Source organism: Tupaia chinensis, unplaced genomic scaffold, assembly GCF_000334495.1.
Source record: "Tupaia chinensis unplaced genomic scaffold, TupChi_1.0 Scaffold000060_1, whole genome shotgun sequence".
In the NCBI taxonomy this organism is placed as follows: domain Eukaryota; kingdom Metazoa; phylum Chordata; class Mammalia; order Scandentia; family Tupaiidae; genus Tupaia; species Tupaia belangeri.
The window spans coordinates 1,516,814-1,541,551 of NW_006159518.1; the positions used below are offsets into that span (position 1 = coordinate 1,516,814).

At 41.0% G+C, this 24,738-nt stretch overlaps 1 protein-coding gene across 11 annotated transcripts in view; it reads right to left on the bottom strand.

The window, feature by feature from the left end:
- Window positions 1-24,738, bottom strand: part of NEBL (nebulette) — a 460,558-nt gene that overhangs the window by 66,783 nt on the left and 369,037 nt on the right. For 7 of the 11 annotated variants that reach the window (XM_027776713.1, XM_006141613.3, XM_027776724.1 and 4 more), the window contains exons 9-13: window positions 23,871-23,975; window positions 19,328-19,432; window positions 15,318-15,425; window positions 9,719-9,829; window positions 5,039-5,149 (exon numbers count right to left, since the gene is read on the bottom strand). The exons of 1 other annotated variant lie outside the window; for it this stretch is intronic. In XM_027776713.1, coding sequence (XP_027632514.1) covers window positions 5,039-5,149; window positions 9,719-9,829; window positions 15,318-15,425; window positions 19,328-19,432; window positions 23,871-23,975 — 540 coding nt within the window. The remainder of the gene's footprint in view (window positions 1-5,038; window positions 5,150-9,718; window positions 9,830-15,317; window positions 15,426-19,327; window positions 19,433-23,870; window positions 23,976-24,738) is intronic. 3 more of the 11 variants (XM_027776732.1, XM_027776720.1, XM_027776717.1) reach the window with 1 other exon arrangement.

A 24,738-nucleotide genomic window follows, 5' to 3' on the forward strand; every position in this document is an offset into this window, starting at 1 on the left:
AATCCTAACCTGTTTCCTGGCTTTAAGAAAAGTTCCTTAGCATTTCTATGATTTAAGTTAAAACTGGTTTTCTTAATAGTACCATATGAACTTACCATTGAAAGTAGTTAGATTATTTAAGAAATTGTGTGATCAATACAATGTGGGTGGAAAAGGAATAGAAGACAATTATAGACACCAGAGACAGTGGGAGAAGAGGGTGGGAAAGGACAGAGGGTCAGTAAGAGGGATAGAAAATTTTGGATAATAATATGCATGATTAAGTTACTATGCAGTATATTCTAGATGGGAAATCACATTTTGTATGCTATGATGATGGTTAGGGAAAGAATGTAAATTAAGTTACAAAAAAAAGAAAAGTTTCAGAAAAAAAAAATCCATTCGATGACTGCAGTTAAGATATATAGCCCCAGCTAGGTGATACTTTATAGGATGCCTAAAGTTAGACTTGTGTTCATGGAAATGTATATATCAGCTGTGTTCGCTATGAAAACATTTAGATTAATTAAGATCTTTAATAATTCAATAAAAAATGGGAGGAAAACAGTATAGAAAGTAAACATAGATACCAGAGACAGTGTGGGAAGAGAGTGGGGGATGGCTGAGGGTAAGAGATAGGGAATCAAGGATAGGGGGGGACCAAAACATACAGGAAACAAGAAATGGAAAATTATTTGTTGACAATAACATGTATGTTGATGTGCTTGATTGAGACAATATACAGTGTACCCTGGATGGAAAATCTCATTTTGTATGCTGTAATGATGTACAGTGAATGAATGTAAACAAATAAATTTAAATTTTAAAAAAAGTGCCTTTTCTCAGGTTCTCTTTGATGTATTTAAAATGTATGGAGCAAAGCAAAAACTGTACATTTTCAAATTAGCCTAATGATTTGGAATGGTTTCCATTCCAAATCGTTAAAGTAGACACAGAGCTTCGAGAAATTCCAAATAATCCAGTTGCTAATGTGATTTGCTCAGTTCCCAAATAGGAGTTTCAGGCCACTGTCAATCACTCTATCAACTTCTCTGGCTACCTCAGAAGCCTTTATGGCAGCAGATCTCAAGACTGTCAGTTTCCCCTTGCATTCCCTTCCCTTTAAATTTTGACTCCAGGTCTTTCTTGTATTCTTTCTGTAAAAGGCCACATTTTACAACCTTCAGACACTCAGTGGACAAGCACATCTGTAGTTAATGATATCAAACAACAGTTGAACATATTTTTTAAAAGCGAGAAAACACAGCTTAATTTGGACTATGAATGACCACACAGAATGAAATTCTCTAAATTGCCTATAACTATACTACTCTTCTCCCTGAAGAAGCGTACATACAGCTCTGAGGATTTTTAGTATAAAAAAAAGGCCATTTCCAGGTGAGAATCTTCCCTGGCGATTGTCTTGGGGCCAGTGCAGGACAGGGAGGCAGATACAAATGAGTTGATATTATAGTGAGAAGACTGACCTGAAGGCCCCACACAATAGCTGTGTGACCCTGGGAACGTCTCTTAACATTTCTGGTTTACTCATCTGCAAAATGGGTATAATAAGACCTCCATGCAGGATCCGCTGTAAGAATCAAGGACACAGCATATACCATGGAGGACAGCACAGGAGGATGCAACACCTGACGCCTTCTTCTGGCCTTTCATTTCCCTGCTCCTAGGCCGCCAATTCCTCCTTCTCGTTCTACGGCCTGACTTAGTGCTGTCCCAGCTGCTATCTTCCATTCAACTGCATCTGGATGGACTCTGCCATTGAGTTTTAAATCATTTTTCTAGGGACTAGCAGATGGTGTAATGGTTTCGCCACTGGACTCCCACATGGTCCACTGCAGTTCGAGTCCTAGACTTAGTGATTTAAAACTCATGCTGGCGCGTGTGCGTGCGTGCCCAAATATCTGAGAGAAGAGTAGAGGAGAAGGGTCTGTGGCATGGCCATTCCCCCAGGGGGTGATTTCTCGCTTTCTGTCTCTCTCTCAAGCACCCATGCCCTATAGTAAAAATCTCTCTCTCAAAAAATTGTTTTTTCTTTTTCTTTGGAGAGGTTTTTGCTATAGGGCGCGTGCGTTCGCCAGACAGACAGAGAGAGACAGAGAGACAGAAAGCAAGAAATCACCCCTCGGGGGGGATGGCCATACTGCAATCCCTTCTCCTCCATTCTCCTCTGGGGATCTTGGGCACGCACACACACATGCCTGGCGTGAGTTTTAAGCCACCGTGTCCGGAACACGAACCGCGTTTGACTACGTGGGAGTTCAGTGACATAGCCATTACGTTAACTGCTGGTCCCCAAAAAATTGCTTTTTCTAAGCACTACTGACAACAGGTTACAAGACTGACCTCTGACTGTGGACTGGACATGTCCCAGTAACAGAAGAACTTATAGAAAATTATTAATATAGGGATGACATGATGACAACGTTAGTCAGAGACCTCGCAGTGGACATCTGTGCTGACCCCTGCCCAGCATCCATTCCTCTTTCAGGGAATGGACTCTAATTTTTCTTCATTCATACAATTTTCAGGAAATTATTTCTATTACTTCCCTATTCCCCACGAAAATTTTTAATTCTCTTAAATGCTTTTTGAATATTTCCTTTATTTAAAAAATATGAACGTAGCCAGGATTAATGTGAATTTTTAAATAAAATGGAGACTATTTTATACTTACAATACTGTTAAACTACCTAGGAAGTTGACTGGCCATGGACGGACAGTCAGTGCACACCACTCTCCTGCCCAGACACAATGACCGGGCAGGTGTGAGCACAGGACAGAGGTGGGCCAAGGAAATGCAGTCCTCAGACCTCCATGGGAATATAAGAAAACAGCTGCTTGCCTCCCACTGGGATTACTGGCCACCGAGAAGAGTTTTCCTGTCGTTAAGGGACTCATCGTACGGAGACAGCCTCCTAAGAGTGAAGCCAATAGTGCCAGTAACAGAACAGAGGGACGAAGGGAGAACGAGGCACATCTGAATTCCAATTCAAAGGAAACCCTATCTTCGGATTTTTCTGTTCTACGAGCTGCTACCTGTTCTTGTTGCTCAGCCCAGTTTGATCTAGGTTCCTGTCATTTGCAACCTGATGAACAGACTCATCATCATCATTACCTCAGTTTGTCCAAACATGGGACAGGGCTAGCAGGTGGTATGGAGGTTAAGGGGCGGGATCCCACATGACCAACTTCTTGGTTGGAGTCCAGACCAGGAAGCTTGAAAATCCCACCAGACGCATGTGCATGATGCCCCAAGTCCCGACAGGAGAATGAAGAAGGGACTGTGACATGGTCATCACCCTAAGGGGTGATTTCTCAATACCACCCCCACCGCTGTCTCTGTCTCTCTCTGCAAGCACACATCCCCTTTTGCAAAACTGAAAATATTGACATAAATGGGGTCGGAGTTCCAAGTTCTTTCATTTGTAAATTTAGCTAGATCCCCTTCAAAGCACAGTACTGTCATATGATACCAAAGTAATGACATCCTACAGGGATTACAGGACTGAAAGCACTTTAGAAACACTCCATTCCTCACATAAAATTTATGCAAAGTGAGTAGTGACCACTTCTATCTGATAAAAAGGCTTCACTAGGCTTGCTCAACAGCCTAGACAAGGATGGGACAGTGGTGGGTTATGAGGAGGACAGCTCGTGAACATTAAACTGCAGTCACTGATAGACAAGAGCATACCTTCTTAATCTTCTGCTTCTTACTTATTAAAAAATCAAGAAAAGGGGCTAGCAGGTGGCATGGTAATCGAGGCACTGGACTTCCAAATGGCCAACTGCAGTTCGAGTCCCAGACCTGGCAGCTTACTTTCTCACTTTCTCTCTGTTGCTCCCTCTCTCTCTCTCTGTCTCTCTCGCGTGAGCACATGTGACCTATAGCAAATTAAAAAATAATAATAAAAAATAATTCTTAAAAAAAAGATCACGTCAAGAGACCAGTCAATGGCAGAGCAGTGACATAACACTCCACAATGCAGAACCCACACAAGAAGGTCCCAGGTTCATACCCCAAAGCCTCCCTGTGCATGCCAGACACGCACCTAGCAGGCCCATTATCCAGGATGGCTGAGGCTGGGGTGGACTGCAGCATGAAGATCCTGGTAGGAAAGTCAGTCTGTCTGTCTGTCTGTCTGTCTGTCTGTCTGTCTCTCTCTCTCTTCCTCTTTCTCTCATGGAAAAAATAAGTAAAAAAACTTTAAAAAAAAAAAAAAGGAGTAAGTCAAATATTATAAAACTATTTAGGTTTCTTTCTTTCTTTCTTTCTTTCTTTCATTCATTCATTCTTTTTTTTTTTTTTAGATTTTTGCTATAGGGTGCATGCCCTTGCCAGAGAGATAGTGAGAAATCACCCTCCCAGAGGATATGGACACACCAAAATCCCTTCTCCTCCATTCTCCTCTTGGGATTTTGGGCACACACGCACATGCTCCTGGAATGAGGTTCAAGCCACCAGGTCTGGGACTCAAACCACAGTCAACCGTGTGGGAGTCCAGTGCCTTAACCACTACATCACCTGTAGGCCTCCAAAGACTTTTTCTAAGATGGAGAAATGGCCATTTTTCTCAGAACATATAGAAATAAAAGAAATTGCAAGTGCATACCCATATATACTTTTTTCTTTTTTTTTTAGTTTTTTGCTATAGGGTATGTGTGCTTGCTGCAGAGAGACAGAAAGAGGGAAAGTGAGAAATCACCCCCTGGGAGATGGCTGCACTGCAATCCCGTCTCCATTCTCCTCTCAGGATTTTGGGTACACATGCACATGCAACTGACATGATTTTCAATCCACAGGGTCCGGGACTCAAACCACAGTCAGCTATGTGGAAGCCAAGCACCTTAACCATCAAGATACCAGTGGGCCTCATCAGTATATACTTTTTAATTCATTCTCTGGGAAAAGGTGACTAGTACATAGCTGCTTATGATCAGCACACATAAAAGTTGTGGTGTATATATAACCTTTGAGAAACACAGGTAAGGGAATCAGCTGGAAATGCATATAAAGTTGTCAAATGAAAACACTCACCTCACTAGCCATTTCAGACGCTCGTTTTACTCTTTGAATATCAAGAACTTCTGAATTAAGTTCCATCCCTTTTCCTTTTATTTCATTTTCTAAATCTTTCTTATATTCTTTCTGTAAAACAAGAATAAGGCGGTTCAAAGCTTGCCCGGACTCACTTTAACTGATGGATTGTTCTGTACATTTCTGTGACCACAGAAAGGAGGTTTGCTACCAGGAAGGGAGGCTTCGGGGGGGGGGGAGCTCTTGTGCTTATTTCCTACGAACACTTCACGTTCTAAGTTCAGAGCAGGTTCCTCTGTAACTATCCTTTCCCTGCCACACTTTTCCCCAATGTGTTGGGGTACCATACTGGACTTTTGTCTTCATTTTTTTAAAATGTAATTGCCAGAGAGTGTATGCCCTCACCGGAGAGACAGAAAAAGAAGTGAAAAGCACCCTCCAAGAGGGCATGGTCAGGCGACAGTCCGTTCTCTTCCATTTCTCCAAATCATCAGGGTTTGGGGCACATGCTCACATGCACCTAGAGTGTTTACAAGCCGCCATGTCCAGGATTTGAACCTTGGTCTGTCATGTGGGATATGACTTTCTAAGTCACTACACTATAGAAATGCCCCCCCTCCCCCGGTGGATATTTTAAAGATATCTTCCCTTTAAAAGGTGAAAAAGATCTTAAAAATACATGCTTATTATTGAAGTATTTTTTGAACACTGTAAAGTATGAATCATCAGAAGAACATAGTTCAAAAAAAGAAAATTACAAAATCAAAAGGACTGATGGAGGGGCCAGCAGGTGGTGTGGTGGTTATGGACTGGGCTCTCACATGGCCAACCATGGTTCAAGTCCTGGACCTAGTGGCTTCCTTTCTTAGTTCCCTTGTCTCTTTCTGTCTCTCTGGTTAAATTAGAAAAATAATAATAATGATTAATAAAATTAAGTAAAATTATTTAAAAAAAAAAATTGATGGAGCCAAATTTTTTTTTCAAAAGTTCTCGGGGCCAACAGATGGTATAGAGGTTAAGGTGCTAGACTCCCACATGGCCAACCATAGTCTGAATTCTGGGCCAAGGGGCTCAACACTTTTTTATTATTTTTTTGAAGAGGTTTTTTGCTATAGGATGAACACACTTGCCAGACAGAGAGAGACAAAGAGACAGAAAGCAAGAAATCACCCCCCAGGGGGGATGGCCACACCACAATCCCTTCTCCTCCATTCTCCTCTTGGGATCTTGGGCATGCACGCACATGCACCCGGCATGAGTTTAAGCCACTGGGACTCGGACCGCAGTCAACTACATAGGAGTCCAGCGACATAGCCATTATGCTAACTGCTGGTCCCTCCAGGGGCTCAAAATTTAAGCCAGGCACATGTGGGTGTGTGTCCAAAGTCCCAGGAGGAGAATGGAAAAGGGATTGTGGTATGTGGCCAGCCCCCAAGGGAGTGATTTCTCACTTTCCCTATCTCTGTCTCTCTCCAGAAAGTGCATGCATCTTATGCTAAAAAAAAAAAAAAAAAAAAAAAAAAAAATTCCCACCAAAGTCAAAGATTTATAAAAACCAAATAATTTACTACTGATTGATAATATACAGTTTGAAATTCACCTCTTTCAGTAGCATATTTTAAGCAGTTTCCCATGCTTTACACCAATATTTATATGTAATTTGTTTTTCTCTGCTAGGGAACTGCTTGCTTTTTTTCCTTAATTGCACTATGAAAATAATAAATATCTTATTCCCAATTAACTAAGTTGCATTTATGACTAACTTGCCAGATGAAAGATGAAATTTCCTTTAATGATAAGAAATCAGGTTCCAGTTAATTCAAAGGCTCAATGCATGCTATTTTCTCTTTGCCCAGGACAATTAAATTAGCCTGTCCTCTGCTCAGCCAACAGCTTGCTCGCCACTGTAATGGCCTGCGTGTAACTGCAAAGAGCTCTGAGTCCAATGGCCCAGGCAAGTCAGAGATCTTTCACTTATTTGTTTGTTTGACCTTCAGGAGGGTTGTAAGTAATTCAACTTTGATTTCCACCCTGGCAAAATGAAAATTAAAATACTTGTTCCACTAATGTTAAAGGGTAATAGGGAAAAATCAAATGAAATAAAGTATAAAATGCTATTTTGAATATTCTAAATGATAATATAAACGTGAACACCATGAAATAAGGAATGCACAGCTCATCTGGAGCTAAATGCTTACACTGAGACCGTGCAGTGATAGCTTCCTTAAATCGCCAAAAGTCCATCTTTAAACTTCGATATTTCTATAACTTAATTAAAAGTTTTTCATCATTGTTGCTATGGACTATGTATTTGTTGTCTCCCTGAAATGCACACATTGAAGCCCTACCCCCCATTGTGATGGGATTTGGAGGCACGGGTTTGGGAGGCAATTCGGTTAAGAGGGTAGATCATTCTCCCTCCCCCAACTCTCCCACCCCATAATGTCTCTATACGTAGAAAAACAGAGACCAAAGTCCTTTCTCTTCCCCTCTTTGGTGAGGACACAGCAAGAAGGTAGCCAGGAAGAGAGCCCTAAACAGGAACTCGATCTGCCTGCACTGCGCTCCCAGACTTCCCCATCTCCAGAACTCGGAGACTTGGCTTTGAGCCACTCTCTAGTTACGACAGCTCTGAGCGAAGCAACTGCATAGTCTTCTGGGCCTCTTCCTTCCCTGATGCAAACATTCTGAACCAAATGACTAAAATATGACCTACTCAAAAAGAGGAATAGAAGAAAGTCATGTCTGGATTCCAAAATAGAGCTCACATTGCCATTTGTACACAAATGGTAAAAAAGGGTACCCTTTTTTTTAAAAAAAAAATCACATAAATAGTGTCTTTTTTAAAATGGGTGATAATAATAATAGGAAGATGTCATCTAATTAGCCTCGAACTTCAAAAAGTTTCATAGGATTTAAAAGTGAGAAAATACAGCAAGCAAGCGAATTCTTCTGAAAATCATTTACTGGGGCCAGCAGATGGCATAATGATTATGTCGCTGGACTCTCACATAGTTGACCAGACCCGGTGGCTTGAACTCATGCCGGACACATGTGCGTGCGTGCATAAGATCCCAAAAGGAGAATGGAGGAGAAGGGATTGCAGCGTGGCCATCCCCCCTGGGAGGTGATTTCTCACTTTCTGTCTACCTCTCTCTGTCTTTCCAGCAAGTGCACGTGCCCTATAGCAAAACCCTCTCTTCAAAAAAACCATTGGCCTACTCAGTGCAACTGCTATTCCAGCAGTGAATCACAGAAAATTGCTAAAACCAACAAAACGGTATGATCAGTTGGCATTCGCTTATTAAAGATGTTCGTGATGGTGGATTTCTTTATAGGTGATTATTCTCTAACTTATTTCACTGGTTTAGGACAGTTCTTTCAGGAATAGTTTCTTAAGGATAAAATAAAATTTCACTTTCCATCGTGCATGTATGTGTGTTATTTATATTATATATTTTATTATAACATCACATATAAATTGCTTTAATTTATATTCCATTTACATTAAGGGAATACTGCCCCTCATGATAAATGCAATCAAGAGAACCTATGTAAGAAGAATTAGAAAAGCTGTAAGTTATTTTTTATTCATTAAAAAGAAAAAAGACAAATTTTTAAAGGGATGAATTTTGAGCATGCTAGTTTTAATTGCTACATTTGAGGACATTAATGTTCACCAATTTAATATAGTAATTGGGAGCCAAATGCGCCTTTAAGTTTGGGGAAGAAAATCCTATGGAGAATAAAATAAAAAATAGACATGAGTTCCTCTGATTGACCTGCTAAATGAATTATTTTCTCCTTACTTAGAACACAAACTACTTATAAATAATGTGCCATTTATCCAGACTGTAATGTATGAACGCCTTGATTCTTTTATCAAATTTTATGAGAATGCTGCAGGAATGTAACTCCAAAGCTGGTTCTAATATACATTATGGCAACAACTCAATTTACAAGACTCAAGCTCGTCCCACCCATATTCAAAATATTTTTTTAAAAAAACTGTTTTTCTTGGGGCCAGCAGGTGGTGTGGTAGTTAAGGCATTAGATTCCTACGTGGTTGACTGCAGTTCAAGTCCCACACCCAGTGGCTTGAAAAGCATGCTAAGCCCATGCACATGCATGTGTGCAAGTGTGCCCAAAATCTAAAGAGAATGGAGGAGAAGTCATTGTGACAAGGCCATCTCCCAGGGAGTGATTTCTCATTTTTCCCCTCTCTATCTCTCTCCAGTGAAGACAAGTACCTTATGGCAAAACCTAAAAAATAAAAAATAAAAATAAAAAAAGCTTTTCCTTCTCTCTCTCTCTCTCTCTCTCTCTCTCTCTCTGGTGAGTGCATGCACCCTCTAGCAAAATTATGAAAAATAAAGAACTAACTGCTATTAAACTATTCACAGAGCTTCTGAGCTACAACCTAAATACAAAAACAGAATATTTTTTGCTTTCCAGGAAATCTGGGTCATTTCCCCCCTCATCATTCAGCAGAGATGTTAATACGCACTTTCACATTTTTAATGGAAGTACAAAGCTTTAGTACCAAAGGTCAAAGTGAAAGGAGTAATAATGGGTTCATATCTCAATGACTGAATGAACAGCAAACTGCTAAGGAAATGTTTCCTGAGTTTTAATTTCTTTTTCTTTTATGATATTTAATAATAAACAGCATGCTCATACCTCTCTCAGGAGATTGGTGATGTACTTTACATGTAAAAATTCTGGAGTCTTGTCTAAATCCAGCGATGACCTTCCTTTAATCTCTTTCTCAAAATCTTCTCTGTAAACTTTCTGTTAAACAAGACCACACCATTTTAAAATGTAGAAAAGAGATTAAAACAGAAATTCCCATATAAAATGGATAATTTTACCACCTTTGGCATATTTTAGCAACAAGGAAATAAGTCCAACTTTATCATAAATTTTAGATGATCAAATACCAAACAAAAGCAAAATCATCACATGCCACCCCCTCTGGTAGATCATTCTGAGTGAGGCTGCTCAATATTGTATTAGTCTGTAGCCCATTGTAGGAGGGGAACTATAAGACTAGCCATTTGACTGCATCACCTGGTTAACGTATTCCAAAGAGAGTGGATCTACCCATTGACAGAAAATCTAGTGGTGTGGAATTCCATTAAAACCAAAGCAGAAGGGGCCAGCAGGTGGTACAGTGGTTGGGGCTAGGTTCATGACGTATTTATTACAAAGACAGGTAATTGTACAATTGCACAAATAAAGGAATTTCTCCAAACCATGAGGGGAGGAGAAGAGAAGCACATCACCTCCTCACTTCACATTTGTCTTACAGATGCCTTTATTTCGTAATTATCTGGGGCTGCATATACTTGTCCGAGGGAGACAGAAAGACAGAGAGAGAGAAAGCACCCCCCAGTGGGAAGTGGTCATGCCACAAATTCCTCCTCCATTTCTTCATCCTGTCAGGATCTGAAGCATGGACAAAGACACACTTGCTCTGTTTTTCAAGTTGCTGGGCTGGGATTCGAACCACAGTCAGTGGAATCCAGTTCCCTTAACCTCTAGGGTGTAGAACCAGCCCACAACTATTTAACAAATAATGCATGTACGGCCATGAGGAAAGACCATAATGGAAGCATGTAAGTCAGACAAGGCTGAAAACTTTGTTATCTAAACAATTATATTAATAGCTACACCAAGAACGATAATGAGAAACTCTTCTCTTTATGTGGAGTTAATCAAGATAATGTGGTTAGAAGGCTGAATCAAGGGCACTTCAAGGCCAAAAAGGACTTCTTACATGTTGAACTATAAATAGATACGTGCATTTATTTATCTACTTGTATTAACTATTTCACTTTAAAAAGTCCTCTCTGCAAAAAAAAAAAAAAAATAATTACTAAAGTAAGACATTAAAGGTTGACTATGCTGAAAACTGGCCAATATGTAGCTAGAAAAAGCAAACTCTTGGTATGTTTTTTGTTAGGAGAACTCCATTTGTGAAACAAGACAAAGACCTTTCTTCAAGGACAGATTTAGAGAGTTCTTCTGGAAAACACACTGATTAGAATTATATCTGACTTCAGAATAAAGTGAGATAAACATAATTATAGGCTATAGCAAAGACATTGGTGACTTCTCCTGGGGTCATAAATACTTAGATTCACCCGTGGGAGGCTCCTCAAGAAACTCAGTCAAGCCAGTCTCCTGGGAATAAAAACCACCTCTATAGCAGCTGGTTCTCTGTGTATCTACTTCACTGGTTTTATTCAAAGACAACTTGTACATCAAACTTCATCCAACTGAGATTTTTAAATACTTTATTCTTCTACCCTTTAGAGTATAAGTTCATGACAAAGTTTTTCTTTCTTTCTTTTCTTTTTTTTTAGGTTTTTGCCATAGGGTACATGCACTCACCAGAGAAAGACAGGGAGAGGGAGAGGGGAAAATCACCCCCAGTGGGGCATAGTCACAATGCAATCTGCAATCTCTTCTCCTTTCTCCTCTTGGAATTTTGGACACACATGCAAACAGTCAATATGATTTTCAAGCCATGGTCCAGGACTCAAACCATGATCAGCTATGTGGAAATCTAGCCCCTTCCCACCACACCACATGCTGGTCCTTCTAAAGATATTTCTATTGGGGACCAGCAGTTAGTGTAATGGCTGTGTCGCTGGACTCCCACGTAGCCGACCGTGGTTCAAGTCCTGAACCCGGCGGCTTAAACTCACGCCAGGTACATGTGTGTGTGTGCCCAAGATCCCAAGAGGAAGACGGAGGAGAAGGGATTGCAGCATGGCCATCCGCCCCCCACCCCCCACCCCCCGGGAATGATTTCTAGCTTTCTATCTCTCTGTCTCTCTCTCTGTCTTTCTGGCAAGTGCACACGCCCTATAGTGAAAAAAAAACCTCTCCAAAAAAAGAAAGAAAAAATATATTTCTATTGGAATATTTCACACTCCTTTACTTTGCTGAGCAGAAACATAATTGCTGAGAATTTAAAAAAAAAATTAATAGTTGGACCAGCCAGTGGCATGATGGTTAAGGTAATTAGATCCCACGTGGTCGATAGCATGATTCAAGTCCTGGATCTGGCAGCCTGAAAAACACATGCCAGGCCTGTGTGTATGCGTGCGCAAGAGGAGAATGGAGAAAGGACGGCAACATGGCCATCCTTCCTAGAGGGTGCTTTCTCACTTTCCCTCTCTCCTTCTCTCTCTTCAGTGAGTACATGAGCCCTGTAACATACTTTTTTAAAAAAATTATTTTACATCTTGGGGCCAGCCGGTGGCATGGTGGTAAAGGTGCTGGACTACCACATGGCTTACAATGGTTTGAGTCCCAGACCCAGTAGGTAGCTTGAAGATCACGCTGGGTGCATGTGTGTGCATGCCCAAAATCCCACAAAAAGAACGGAGGAAAAGAGATCACAGATTGCAGTGTGGTCACCCCCCGAGGGGGTGATTTATCACTTTCCTTCTCTGTGTCTCCTTCTATCTCTCTCTAGCAAGTGCACACGCCCTATAGCAAAAAACTAAAAAACAAACAAAAACCACAATTTTTTAAACCTAATAGCCAATGGCTATAATTAAAGAAAAAACATGTCTCACTTGGCAGGAGTGCAAGAATAAAACAGAGACTGCCATAAGAGATAAGGAGCTAAAATCCCAAATCATTCATTACTGTCACCTCCAATACAGAAACATGTATTAGACTTTATTAGCCAGGAGTTGCAGGTTCCAGGATTTCCAGAGGAAACCATGGGCCCAGATCATCAAAGGGTCCTCAGCATGATGTTTCTCTGACTGAAGCTCCATGCAGAGGGGAGGATGTCAAGGGAGACAGAGGGCAGAGGGGGACCCAGAGACAATGAGGCCAGGCCTGGGATGCTGATGTCTCCCTCCTGGTATCTTCAAAAAAATAAAGTGATTTTTGATCCCTGTTTCTTCTAGTAAGGACAGCTTCATGCAGTCTTAAACTTCCAGAAAACCCACTAAGTGAAAACACCGTGACAGCTCCTGAAAGTGAAAACCTTTCTCTGGGCTCTGGGTCAGAGATAACAGCCACATTATGGCTAAGAAATCAAGGAATTCATTAAAAAAAAAAACTGGCTCTAGCACACCTGAAAAGTACCGTGGCAATGGAAGGCAGTCAAGTGTTGTAAAGGGTGTGTAAAACCATCCCACGCTGTGACGTAAACGCACAAAGGTTATTCCTGTAACACGCATTCCATTACATGTCAATTTTTGTAGGGCTCTTGAACTTTGACCAAATTCACTAGTTCTGGCAATTCAATTAAAACAGCTAATTTAGTCAAATAATTATCTGACATTTCTTCATCAAATTCCCCTTTATTTGTATGACTTAAGGAGATCTAAGACATGAAAAATACAAGTACGTGGGGGCTTCAAAAAGTTCATGGAGGAGCCAGGTGGTGGCGCAGTGGTAGGACAGCTTGACCTACATGGGCGTGGTCCTGGGCTCGTGCCTAGGATCTCCCTGAGCACGTGGGCACATGTGCACGCCTGTGGTCCTGGCCAACTGTGTCTGCTGCAGAGTGAGGATCCTTCATGGGTGACAGGCTCTATCTCTCTCTCTCTCTCTTTCATTGGCAAAACAGATAAAAAAAACTTTTAAAATATGGCTTAAGTTTTTTTTAAAGTTCATGGAGGGGCCGGCAGGTGGCATGGTGGTTAAGGGTGCTGGACTCCCACATGGCAGACCATGGTTCAAGTCCCAGACCTGGCAGCTTGCTTTCTCAATTTTCCTCTATCTCTCTCTCTCACTCTGGCCAAATAAAAATAAATACATAAAGTTAAGCAAAATAAATAAATTCTTTTTTAAAAGATTCATGGAAAATGCCTATAATGAAAAAATTATACATAGATTTCAAAATTTTTGCACCAAAATAAACTTGTAGTTTTATTCCATTTTTCCATGAACCTTTTTGCAATCCTCTCAGAATTCTTTTCTCCTTTTTTACTAGAAGAAATTCTTTGAGGCTGGCAGGTGGCATGGTGGTTAAGGGCACTGGGCTTCCACATAGCCTACCACAGTTCAAGTAAAACAATTGGACCTGGAGGCTTGTTTTCTAGCTTTCTGTCTCTCTCTCTCACACTGTGTCCCTCTCTGGTCAAATTATAATTAATTAATTAATTAATTAACAATAATTATTTAATAAAAGAAGAAGAAATATTTTTAGAAGGTTTTAGGATAGAGTGAGTGTGCTTGCCAGAGAGAGAGAATCAGAGACAGTGAGAGAGAAAGTGAGAAATCACCCCTGGGGGACGACCACACTGCAATGTGTTTTCTTCCATTCTCCTCCTAGTATCTTGGACACACACACACACACAGAGGCATCTGGCGTGATTTTCAAGCCACTGGGTCCCCGAAGTAACGCCATTAGGACACAGAAAATGTCACTAGTGCCCAGTATGGGGACTGACGTGACTTAGCATTACCTTGGGTTGGGAATAAAGTGGAAAAGTAATACACAAACTTGATTATTGAAGAGAAAAAGAGAATCGATTAAAAAGCTAACAGAGAAAAAAGAATCATTCATAACTTTGACCAGGCCTAAAACACTGACATGTACTGCACACATAATTTGGGCAGGAACATTGTAAACCTAGGGATAATACCTTCCTAGCACCCTTACATGGAGGATTACGTGAGCTGACGTACAAAAGGCTCTTAGCATATTACCTAAGAAAGTACTTTAAAAATGTCAGTTTTATTGTCAATGCAAAAAAAAAAATGGATAAATAAAGCAACCCACTCTTCGTGTTCTTTTTAGTTTTTATGTATTTATAATAGTTTTACACTGACGCAATCTAAAAGTGTTGCTTACATAACTGGATGTTATTGCTGAGAGGCCTTTAAGAGCTCATCTCGCTTGATACCCTTATTTTCCAAATGGGGAAAACTAAGAGCCAGACAATCCAATGAGCTAGGCAGACCCCTGGCAGTGGGTGTAGGTCCCTGACGCTGCCACATAAGGGCTTTTTCTAGGCCCACTAAATATTCTAAGCCCCTTTCTAGATTCTTTTCAAATGTTAAAAAAAATGGGGCCAATAGGTGGCATGATGGTTTAGGGCGTTGGACTCCCACATGGCGGACCATAGTTTGAGTCCCAGACCTGGCAGCTTGCTTTCTCGTTCCCCCACCCCACCCCCCTCACACACTCTGTCTCTCTCTGGTCAAATTAAAATAAAGTTAAATAAAATCATTCTTTTTGAAAAATGTTTAAAAAAATCAAACACACAAGAAACAACTGATAACAAACCCAGTGACCTACCTCACTTTGCATCTTCTGAGCCTCCTTGGAAGCTTGATAAGATGGAGTCTCAACAAATTCAAGTAATGACTTCCCCTTATTCTTCTCATAGTCTTCTTTGTATTTAACCTTCATTGAAGAAAAATATAAAAAACATAAACTAGGAACAGAACGAAATAAAACATACATCTAAAATCAATCATCTTGCTTTCTCAAATCAAGTCTGACCACTTCAGACCACTGAGGTTGATCTCTGGGTTCCTTTTAGTTAATGACATACGAAGAAAGTAAACAGTAAATATATTTAAAATGTTAAGAGAGAAAAATAATTTAAAACAACTAAATAATCCAGTACTCAGAGGTATATAAATTGTTTAGTTAGGCCGGCCTATGTCCTGATGGCTGGATCCTACATGGCTGACGACGCCATTTGAATCCCAGACCCAGTGACTTGAAAAATACACCCAGTGTCTTTCTGACAAACGCACGCGCCCTATAGTATAAACCTCTCAAAATAAATAAATAAATAAATAAAATGATGGATAGTTTTTATCTCCTAATAACAAAAACTAAAATTACATGCAAGTTATTATAGTGGCAGATGATTTAAGCAATGTATCTTTTAAAATTAAATTCACAGAAAAGGTCTGATCACAATTCACTTCATTCAGAAATGTATTTTTATCAAAACTCTTATACTTAAGACTTAAGACATTATTTCTTGGGACCAGCAGTGAGTGTAATGGCTATATCGCTGAACTCACACGTAGTCAACCACGGTTCAAGTCCCGGACCTGGTAGCTTAAATTCACGCTGGGAGCGTGTTGCGTGTGTGCCCAAGATCCCAAGAGGAGAATGGAGGAGAAGGGACTACAGTGTGACCATCCCCCCTGGGGGGTGATTTCTTGCTTTCTGTCTGTCTCTCTCTCTTTCCAATGAGCACACGTGCCCTATAGCAAAAACTTCTGCAAAAAAATTAAATTATTTCTTAGTTTATAATAATGATGATGTCTGTGATACTTCAGCTCAAAAGAAAACTTCCAATACAACTTAGTGGTGACAGGAAAGTAACACATTTTTAAAGGTATGTCTATTTTTAAGACCTGTTTTTAAATCTATTTATACCTACCTGTATCTACTTTTATTGCAAGTAGTATGCTAGAATATGCAACTAAAGTGTTACAAGGATAATATCTGTTCTAGTTTATTTTGTTGCTAATGACAGAAAATGCCTAAAACTAGGTGATGAAAGGGAACAGAGGTTTATTCAGCTCAAAGTTTGGAGCTCCAAGGTCCAGACGCCACATCTGGGGAGACCGTATCACACCACGGTGGAGGGCAGGAGTATGAGCAGAACGGGCTGTGTTCGCCTGTCTCATTCCCGCTCCTTCTGAATCTACCGGGCCTTGATCATGGGGGCCCCACTCTAGTGATCTGAATCCTAATCTCTTCCCCAAGGTTCCACCTTTCAACACCATAGTCTGAATAAGTTGGCACCCTCTTTATTCATCTCTTTTCACCATCTTTACCCAAATCTCAATACATGATTAAGGCAGAGGGGACACCTAAACCACAGCAATACCATACCACTTTAGAATACCACTTTGTGGGGAAAACAAATGAAAATAAGAATTTAAAAAGAGAGAGAGAGAGAACATTTCTAAACCTTAAAGGGATGCTTATTTATTTTTAAGATAAATTAAGCTGGGTATGAAATTTGTTTTACAGAATACATTTAAAAGAGTAGTGTGGGAACCAGCAGTTAGCGTAATGGCTATGTCGCTGGACTCCCATGTAGTCGACCGTGGTTCGAGTCCCAAACCCGGTGGCTTAAAACTCACGCCAGGCGCGTGTGTGTGCGTACCCAAGATCCTGAGAGGAGAATGGAGGAGAAGGGATTGTGGCGTGGCCATCTCCCCTGGGGGGTGATTTCTCACTTTCTGTCTCTATGTCTCTCTCTGTCTGTCTGTCGAACACATGTGCCCTATAGCAAAAACCTCTCCAAAAAAAAAAAAAAAAGAGTAGTGTAAAATGTTAACAGGAGCTGACTCCCACATAGCCAACTGCAGTTAACAGATGCTGGAAACAACATCTTTTGCAATCATTTAAACTGAGAAAAACAATTTGTTAGTTTGTTTTTGTTTTTGCCATAGGATGTGTGCACTCACTAAACAAACAAACAGAATAAGAGGGAAAGTGAGAAATCACCCCAGGGAGTATGGCCACACTGCAATCCCTCCTTTACTCTCCTCCTGAGAGTTTGGGCATGCATGCATATGTGCCCAGTGTGATTTTCAAACCACTGGATCCAGGACTCAAACTGCAGTTGGCCATATGGGAATCAGCACCTTAACCACCACACCACCTGCTGGCCCCACAGAAAAATAATTTTTAATAAAAGATACCTGTTTCAACCTTAAAGAGTACTGAGATGAAGACATTTAAAAGTTTATTTTAGAAAGTACATAGAATTTCAGTAGTTGGAGGAAATGGTACTTTATTTATTTATGTATATTTTAAAGGTTTTTGCCATAGGGTACATGCATTCACTGAAAAGAGAGAGAATCAGAGACAGTGAGAAGGAAAGTGAGAAATCACTCCCCCAGTGGGGATGGCCACCCTGCAATTCCTTGTCCTCTGTTCTCCTCCTGAGATCTTGGGCATGCGTGCACATACATCCAGTATGATTTTCAAGCCATGGGGTCCAGGACTTGAACCGCAGTCATCCATGTGGGAGTACAGCAACATAATCAGTACGTCATTTCCTGGCCCTCATAAACAGTACTTTAGAATACACTGGTAAGACTGTTTTCCCTTTTTAATAACACTTAAAATTGAGGGACCAGCAGTTAGCATAATGGCTATGTTGCTGGACTTTCATGTAGTCAACTGTGATTCGAGTCCCAGACCCGGTGGCTTAAACCTCACACTGGGCACATCTGTGTGCATGCGTGCCCAAGATCCCGAGAGGAGAATGGAGGAGAAGGGATTGCAACATGGCCATCCCACCTTGGGGGGTGATTTCTCACTTTCTGTCTCTCTGTCTCTCTCTGTCTTTCTGGTGAGCGCACGTGCCCTATAGCAAAAATCTCTCTCTCAAAATAAATAAATAAATAAATAAATAAATAAATAAATAAATAAATAAATAAAATAACACTTAAAATTGAACTAAGAAATTGTAACAAACCCTGCACTTGGAAAGTTAATTTTGCAGCTTGAAATGGCAAACCAATACACCATAAAAATTCAAATCTTCATGACATCTTACCATACTTGCATTAATTCCTATATAGTGAGCTTTAATTATGTTAACTAACTGTTTTCTTTTTATGTATTTTATTGTAAATTTTTGTCACAGGGCACATGTGCTCACCAGAGAGGAGACAGACAGATACAGACAGAGGGAATGTGAGAAATCACTCCCTGGGGAGGGGGACGGCCACGTCGCAATCCCCTCCCTCCCCTCTCTTCTCGGGATTTTGGGCATGCGTGCACATGTGCCTGGTGTGGGTTTCAACCTGCCACGTCTGGAATTCAAACCTCAGTCGGCCATGTGGAAGTCCCATGCCCTAACCACCATGCTACCTGACGGCCCCAGTAACTGCTGTATTATGAGACACCTTTACAACGGAACGTGGCTCAGGCTCCCCTAACTAATAAATAAAGAGAGCAGCAGCTGTGCCAGCTTGGTGGTGCGGCAGCAACACCTGCTCAGTCTGTCCTGGGCCATAGCAAATATCCACTCCCCAGCTGACCTGGACGTGCTGGGCAGCTTTCTCTCGGAAGGATCTCTCGGAAGGAAGGAAGCAAGGGAGGGAGGAAAAGAAGGAGAAAAGGAAGTTAGGGAGGAAGGAGGTTAGGAAGGAAGGAAGGAAACCTTTTAAAGAGGACACAGTGTTTGAGATGTTCCGAAGCAAGATCAACATTCCCAGGACCTGTTCTTCCCAGCATCCACAGGTTCTCAGTCCAGGCACACAGCAGTGAGCAGAGGGCACACGGGCAGGGGTGGGGGGTGCCCGATGAGGGCGTACCTGGCTCTGGAGGGTGGCATTGCCTTTATGGTGCAGGTGTTCTGCAGCGTCTGCATCAAAATGATACATCCCTTTGTTTTCCTCAAAGAGCTTCTTATATTCTCGCTAAAATACAAACATGAAAACAGATGGAGAATACAAGAGACTGGTTAGAGCCATTAATCCCAGGAATGCAAACTAAACACTACAAGCCCCCGAGAGCTAGAAGCTCTTCTCCGGCCCCCATCTGCAGCTGGCCGGCATGTAAGAGATTCCGACACAGACACACAGACAACGCCAGACCGGCTCTTGTCATCCACGTGAACGGCACAGAAACACTCGAGAGATGCAGAGACCAGCCAGCCGTAAGTACACGTAAAGGATCTCCACGGCACCGAGGAGCGGCAGTGTGAACAGGCGAGATGGAGTCAAGGGCCAAAGAGCTGCACACAACCGCCCAGCCATGGAGAACGCAGGCAGGGCCCAGGAAGAGGAGAGTGAGAAAGTCATTGAACTCATTTTCTTTTAATGGAAAGGGTAGGAGGTACCTGGAAGAGAAACTGAAGAAAGTGGGTACAGTCAGCTGCGTTTTTAAAGTGAGGAAGTTAGATGAAGGCCACTATTGAAAAATACCAAAAAGGAGAATCTGGAAGAGGCCAGAGGAATAGGAATGCTCTGTCTGGCAACGGCAGGACTCTTAACTACACCAGGAAGCAAGACGTCAAAAACTGCTGTGGGCTCTGTCACAGAAGATGGGACACGTGGTTATTTTGCCCTGTTTGGAAGAGACGTTTAGAAGTAAACAGTCACTCTCAAAGACTCAAAGCGACAGAGACTGAAGAAGCTAAAATGAGTTTCAGTAAAAATGACAATTTGTACTGAGTGGAGAAAGTCATTTTCAGCACTTGAAAGGGAGCAAGGAGGAGCTGGCCTGAAAGACATTTCCATTCGGATCTCAGGAGATGCTCCAGGAACCTGACAGTCAAAGGAGAAGAAAGCTCCATGCCTGGGATGAAAGAACAGAAGCCTAAAGGACCTGTCTCATGGGAGCTGCTGTCCCATGAGGGGACAGAGGAGGCCTGGCCTCAAGAGTTCCCAGTGAACAAGGAACTAGCATGTGCACCCCAAACTCTCTTTTTTTTTCAAGAAGCATTATTTTATTTTAATGTTATTTATTTATTTATTTATTTATTTATTCTTATTCCACCAGAGAGGGCACAGAGTGAGAGAGAGGGAAAGTGAGAAATCAAGCTGCCAGATCTGGGATTCGAACCATGGTTGGCCCTGTGGGAGACCAGCGCCCTTAACCACCATGCCACCTGTCGGCCCTGTGTACCTCCAAACTTTAACCAGCATAAAATGAGGCTGAAAAGTGCCCCAAGATGGTCACAAAAATGCTTACCTCGTACATTTCACCAAAGAGAACAAGCTCTAAATTTTGGCCTCTTGACTAATTTTTTAAAAAAAGATACTTTCTAAAGATAGTAAGATACTTAGCAACTTTATATTTTGATTATTTTATAATTTCAAATCAAAAACTTCAAAAAGTTCATCGAAAATTGAAGTACAAGTTAATTTTACTACAAAAGAATCTGAAATGCAAGCTTAGTCTCTTAATAACGGGCATTTCTATAAACTGTGAAGATCTCTTGTATTTATAAAAATAATCATGACTTGAATGTGACAAGCTAGAACATATTGCACTACTGAGTTAAAATCCATAGCTAATAAAGCCCAGGATATTATCCCTGAAATAATGGATTTACACTGACAAAAGGTCAATAAATATTGTTCCCAGCACAATTCTCTACTGTAGTCCAGAGAATTTCAGAAACTACTGTTTAGAAAAACAAACAAAATAATCCAATTCAAATGAAGATCTGTAAAAGAAATTTCTAATACTTGGCTTATCAGTCTCTGTTGCCTCCTAGTGGGAGCTCTACAGAGTAACATAAAATATATATTTTAAAATTTATGTAAAGTTATAAAGGATTCTGGAAACAACAAGAGTTCTATTTTCCGGGGGGGACTGTCCCCTAGAAAACTTAATTAGCATGGCCGTACACATTTAGAAGGCGTTCGTTTCACTACACGCAATACATGCTAAAATAAAAAGAATTGTGATATATAACAAAGACATTTGGAGGTCTTTAAACAAAAACAATTTGTGGGTGGCATGGTGTAGGTAAGGCACTGGGTTCCCACACAGCCAACCATGGCTCGAGTCCCAGACCTAGGATTTGAAAATCATTCAGAACACAAAAATCCCAACCAGAGAATATCAGAGAAGGGACTGCAGCATGGCCTGTCCCTGGGGTGTGAATTCTCACTCTCCCTCTCTCTCTGTCTCTCTGATCAGCACACATGCCCTGTGGTGAAAACCTAAAAAAAAAATAAATAATAAAAATTAATAATTCATAGCTAATTTTGACAGAGTATCTGTTTACAAAGTCACCTCTTATTTAATCTTATAATAAAATTGAGTTGTCTTTATAAATCAACAAAATGGCAATGCTCTTTCTATTAAAATGTGAATGGCTATTTTAGTGTACAATAAAGTTGTATTATTGTACAAATTTAACAAATAGGGACCTTGGAGTGATGCAGGAATGTTTTAAGTCTTAAATCTTCTCTCTCATGAAATAACGATTCAGTCACGATTATTCTATCAGAAAAAGAAATATATCTGAGATCTAGGCAAAAGCACCTGTGGAATGAAGATTTTAACTTCATAAAGGATACATACGTGTAATATATAACTTACATATTTCTCTGTTGAAGAGAAACAATTTATACTAACTGTGATTTTTTTCACCATTATAAAATAAAGGGCAACATTCTTTTAAAAATAAAATTGCCTATGAGTGGTACGTCTTCCTCCAGCTACACATTTTTAAAATTTCCACCATGATATTGTTACGTGCTTATTACACCTGAATCTGCATGTCCCTAAAAAAGGTACCCGAGTAGGAATGGGAAATAGTCGAAGGCACACACCACTGCAGTGATCAAAACGGGAAGCCAAAGACAGAATGTAAAGAAAAGGCAGGGCTCTGAGAAGAGAACGCCATCAATGGAAGCCTGTGTACGGGTCCTGGAGAAGGGATAGCTGACCGTCAGCAGAGCTGCAGGAATAAGCGTTCAAATGGTAGGACCACGTGATTTAACTGTCCTGACACTGCGCGCTACTTCTGGGCCTATCAATATTCCTCTAACCCCTTCCTTGCTCAACCGCCTGGAAAGAATGGCGTACTGCTTTTCACCTAAAGACCAATCCTTCTGGGGGGGGCGGGGGGGGGGCGGGGGGGGGTAGGAAGAGGAAAAGGAAGGGGAAGTGGAGGGCAAAGAGAAGAAAAGGAAAAGGAGAGAAAAGGAGGAGGAAGAAAAGAAGAAGAAGACATTTTAATTTGCAAGTATGAATTATTGGGTCATTGAAAAGTCATGATGCATTTTTGCAAAGACAAATTCGTCACAATTTTTCCAGTGACCCCATATTTATATGTAATACATTTCGAGAAAGATGACAGTCAGAGCAATGTGGAAGAAAGGGGCTTACAAAAGTCACAAACAAAAGTATAATGTATCAAATCCAAAAATGGATCTCTTCGATAGTGAACGGAGCTGTAGCTCATTAATTAACAGTTTGGGCACTAAGTTTTGAATACAGATTTCTACATCACGACTGTGGACACGTCTACCAAAGACGAACATTCTCGCATTTTCTCAAGCCTTGCCCAACATATATTTCTCCATCTGATTTGTGCCTGGCTCAAAGCAGATATTCGATAAAGAAGGATGATTTTGGTGAGTGAGTGAGTGAGTGATTATTAAAATAGGCATGGAACTAATTTGAGGTCATGCTAGAATTCTTTATCACCATAGTGCATATGGAGATGTATGAAATGGGGCCACACGTGGCCCGGGGTCATGAGTTGTGAGAACCAGCAAAGTTAGGGTCCAGACACTGGGCAGTCAACCCAGCACCCAGGAGGCAAGACTTCTGAGGGACTGACCACCTAGGCACTGAATAAATATTTTTCTCAGAGTGTGAAAACTCACCCTCTCCTCCTAACTGCCTTGACAGAGAACATGGAAGCCATCCCAAGACCAAAAGTATAGTTTTAATGAAACATACATGCCTTTGGAATTTATTTTCAAGGAAAATACAATTCAGACTAAGACCATCTTTATTCTGCTGAAGGCATACAAAACAAACAAACAAAACAAAAACCAGACACTCTGGTGTGGCCTGCCTAAAATCAAAGATCCCCAACTCGTGAGCGTGTAAGTGGCTCACCCTAACACCGGGATGAAGGGGGAGAGGGGAGACAGAACACAACACTGACACCAACACCTTGTGTGGATACTACAGAGCTGGTGGGAATCCCCCTTGTCAAGCGACAGCTCTGTGAGGTTCATGCAAGGCCCACTGCTCTTCAGTGAGTTAGTCGTGGGGGAGCGGTGACCCCCAGGCACGCCCAAGGAAGCAGTGAGCTCATAAACACCACAGGCACATGGTGGCTGCTCAGAGCCACCTGGCAGTCGCCATCAAACACCCACTTACTCCACTGAGCATTTTGCTGGCTTTCAAAGCATGGTCTAAAAACAACAAATTTGGGAGATCTGCAACTGGATCGTGCATAGTTTGAACGTCTTTCTTGTACTTCACCTATGAAAATAACATGGAACAAAATACCGTCTAGGAGAAGAAAGCAGTATGTGCTTGCATTGCCATTATTTTTTTAAATACATCAGATGGGTACTGTTTGGTGGTAAACCGACAGACGAATTTATAGGCAGCCACTAGATGGTGCTCATTTACTACTGGATGAGTAAAGAGAAAAAAAAAAACAGGTTATTTCTATGATTTTGAAAATATTTTGATAATCCCTTTTACTGTGTACATATTTAGAAAGGGTGATGTGAGGAGAGCACATTTTAACAGAACTGTTAAATCACATGTCTGTGTGATTTTTAACAGAAACTCTGCTTTCCAAAGATAAAAAGAATGGTAACTTTATTCCTTTTTTTTTTTTTTTAAGAGAGATTTTTGCTATAGGGTGTGTACACTTGCTGGAGAGACAGAGAAACAGAAAGCAAGAAATCACCCCCTCCCCCCAGGGGGAACAGCCACACCATAATCTCTTCTCTTCCATTCTCCTCTCAGGATTTTGGATACACATGTCCACATATACCCAGCATCCTTCGGGTCCAAGATGCAAATTACTTTAGGCCATGTGTGGGTCTAGCAACTTAACCATTACATCATCCACTGGTCCCAGAACTTAATTATTTAGAAATTATTACAGTATTTATGATTTGTGGTAATTTTAAGGCTTGAAGGTATCTATCATCCTACTGCCACAGAGTTGCTTTTTAGCAACTGCTTTGAAAACACAATAGTACCAATAATAATGAAATATTAATAACAG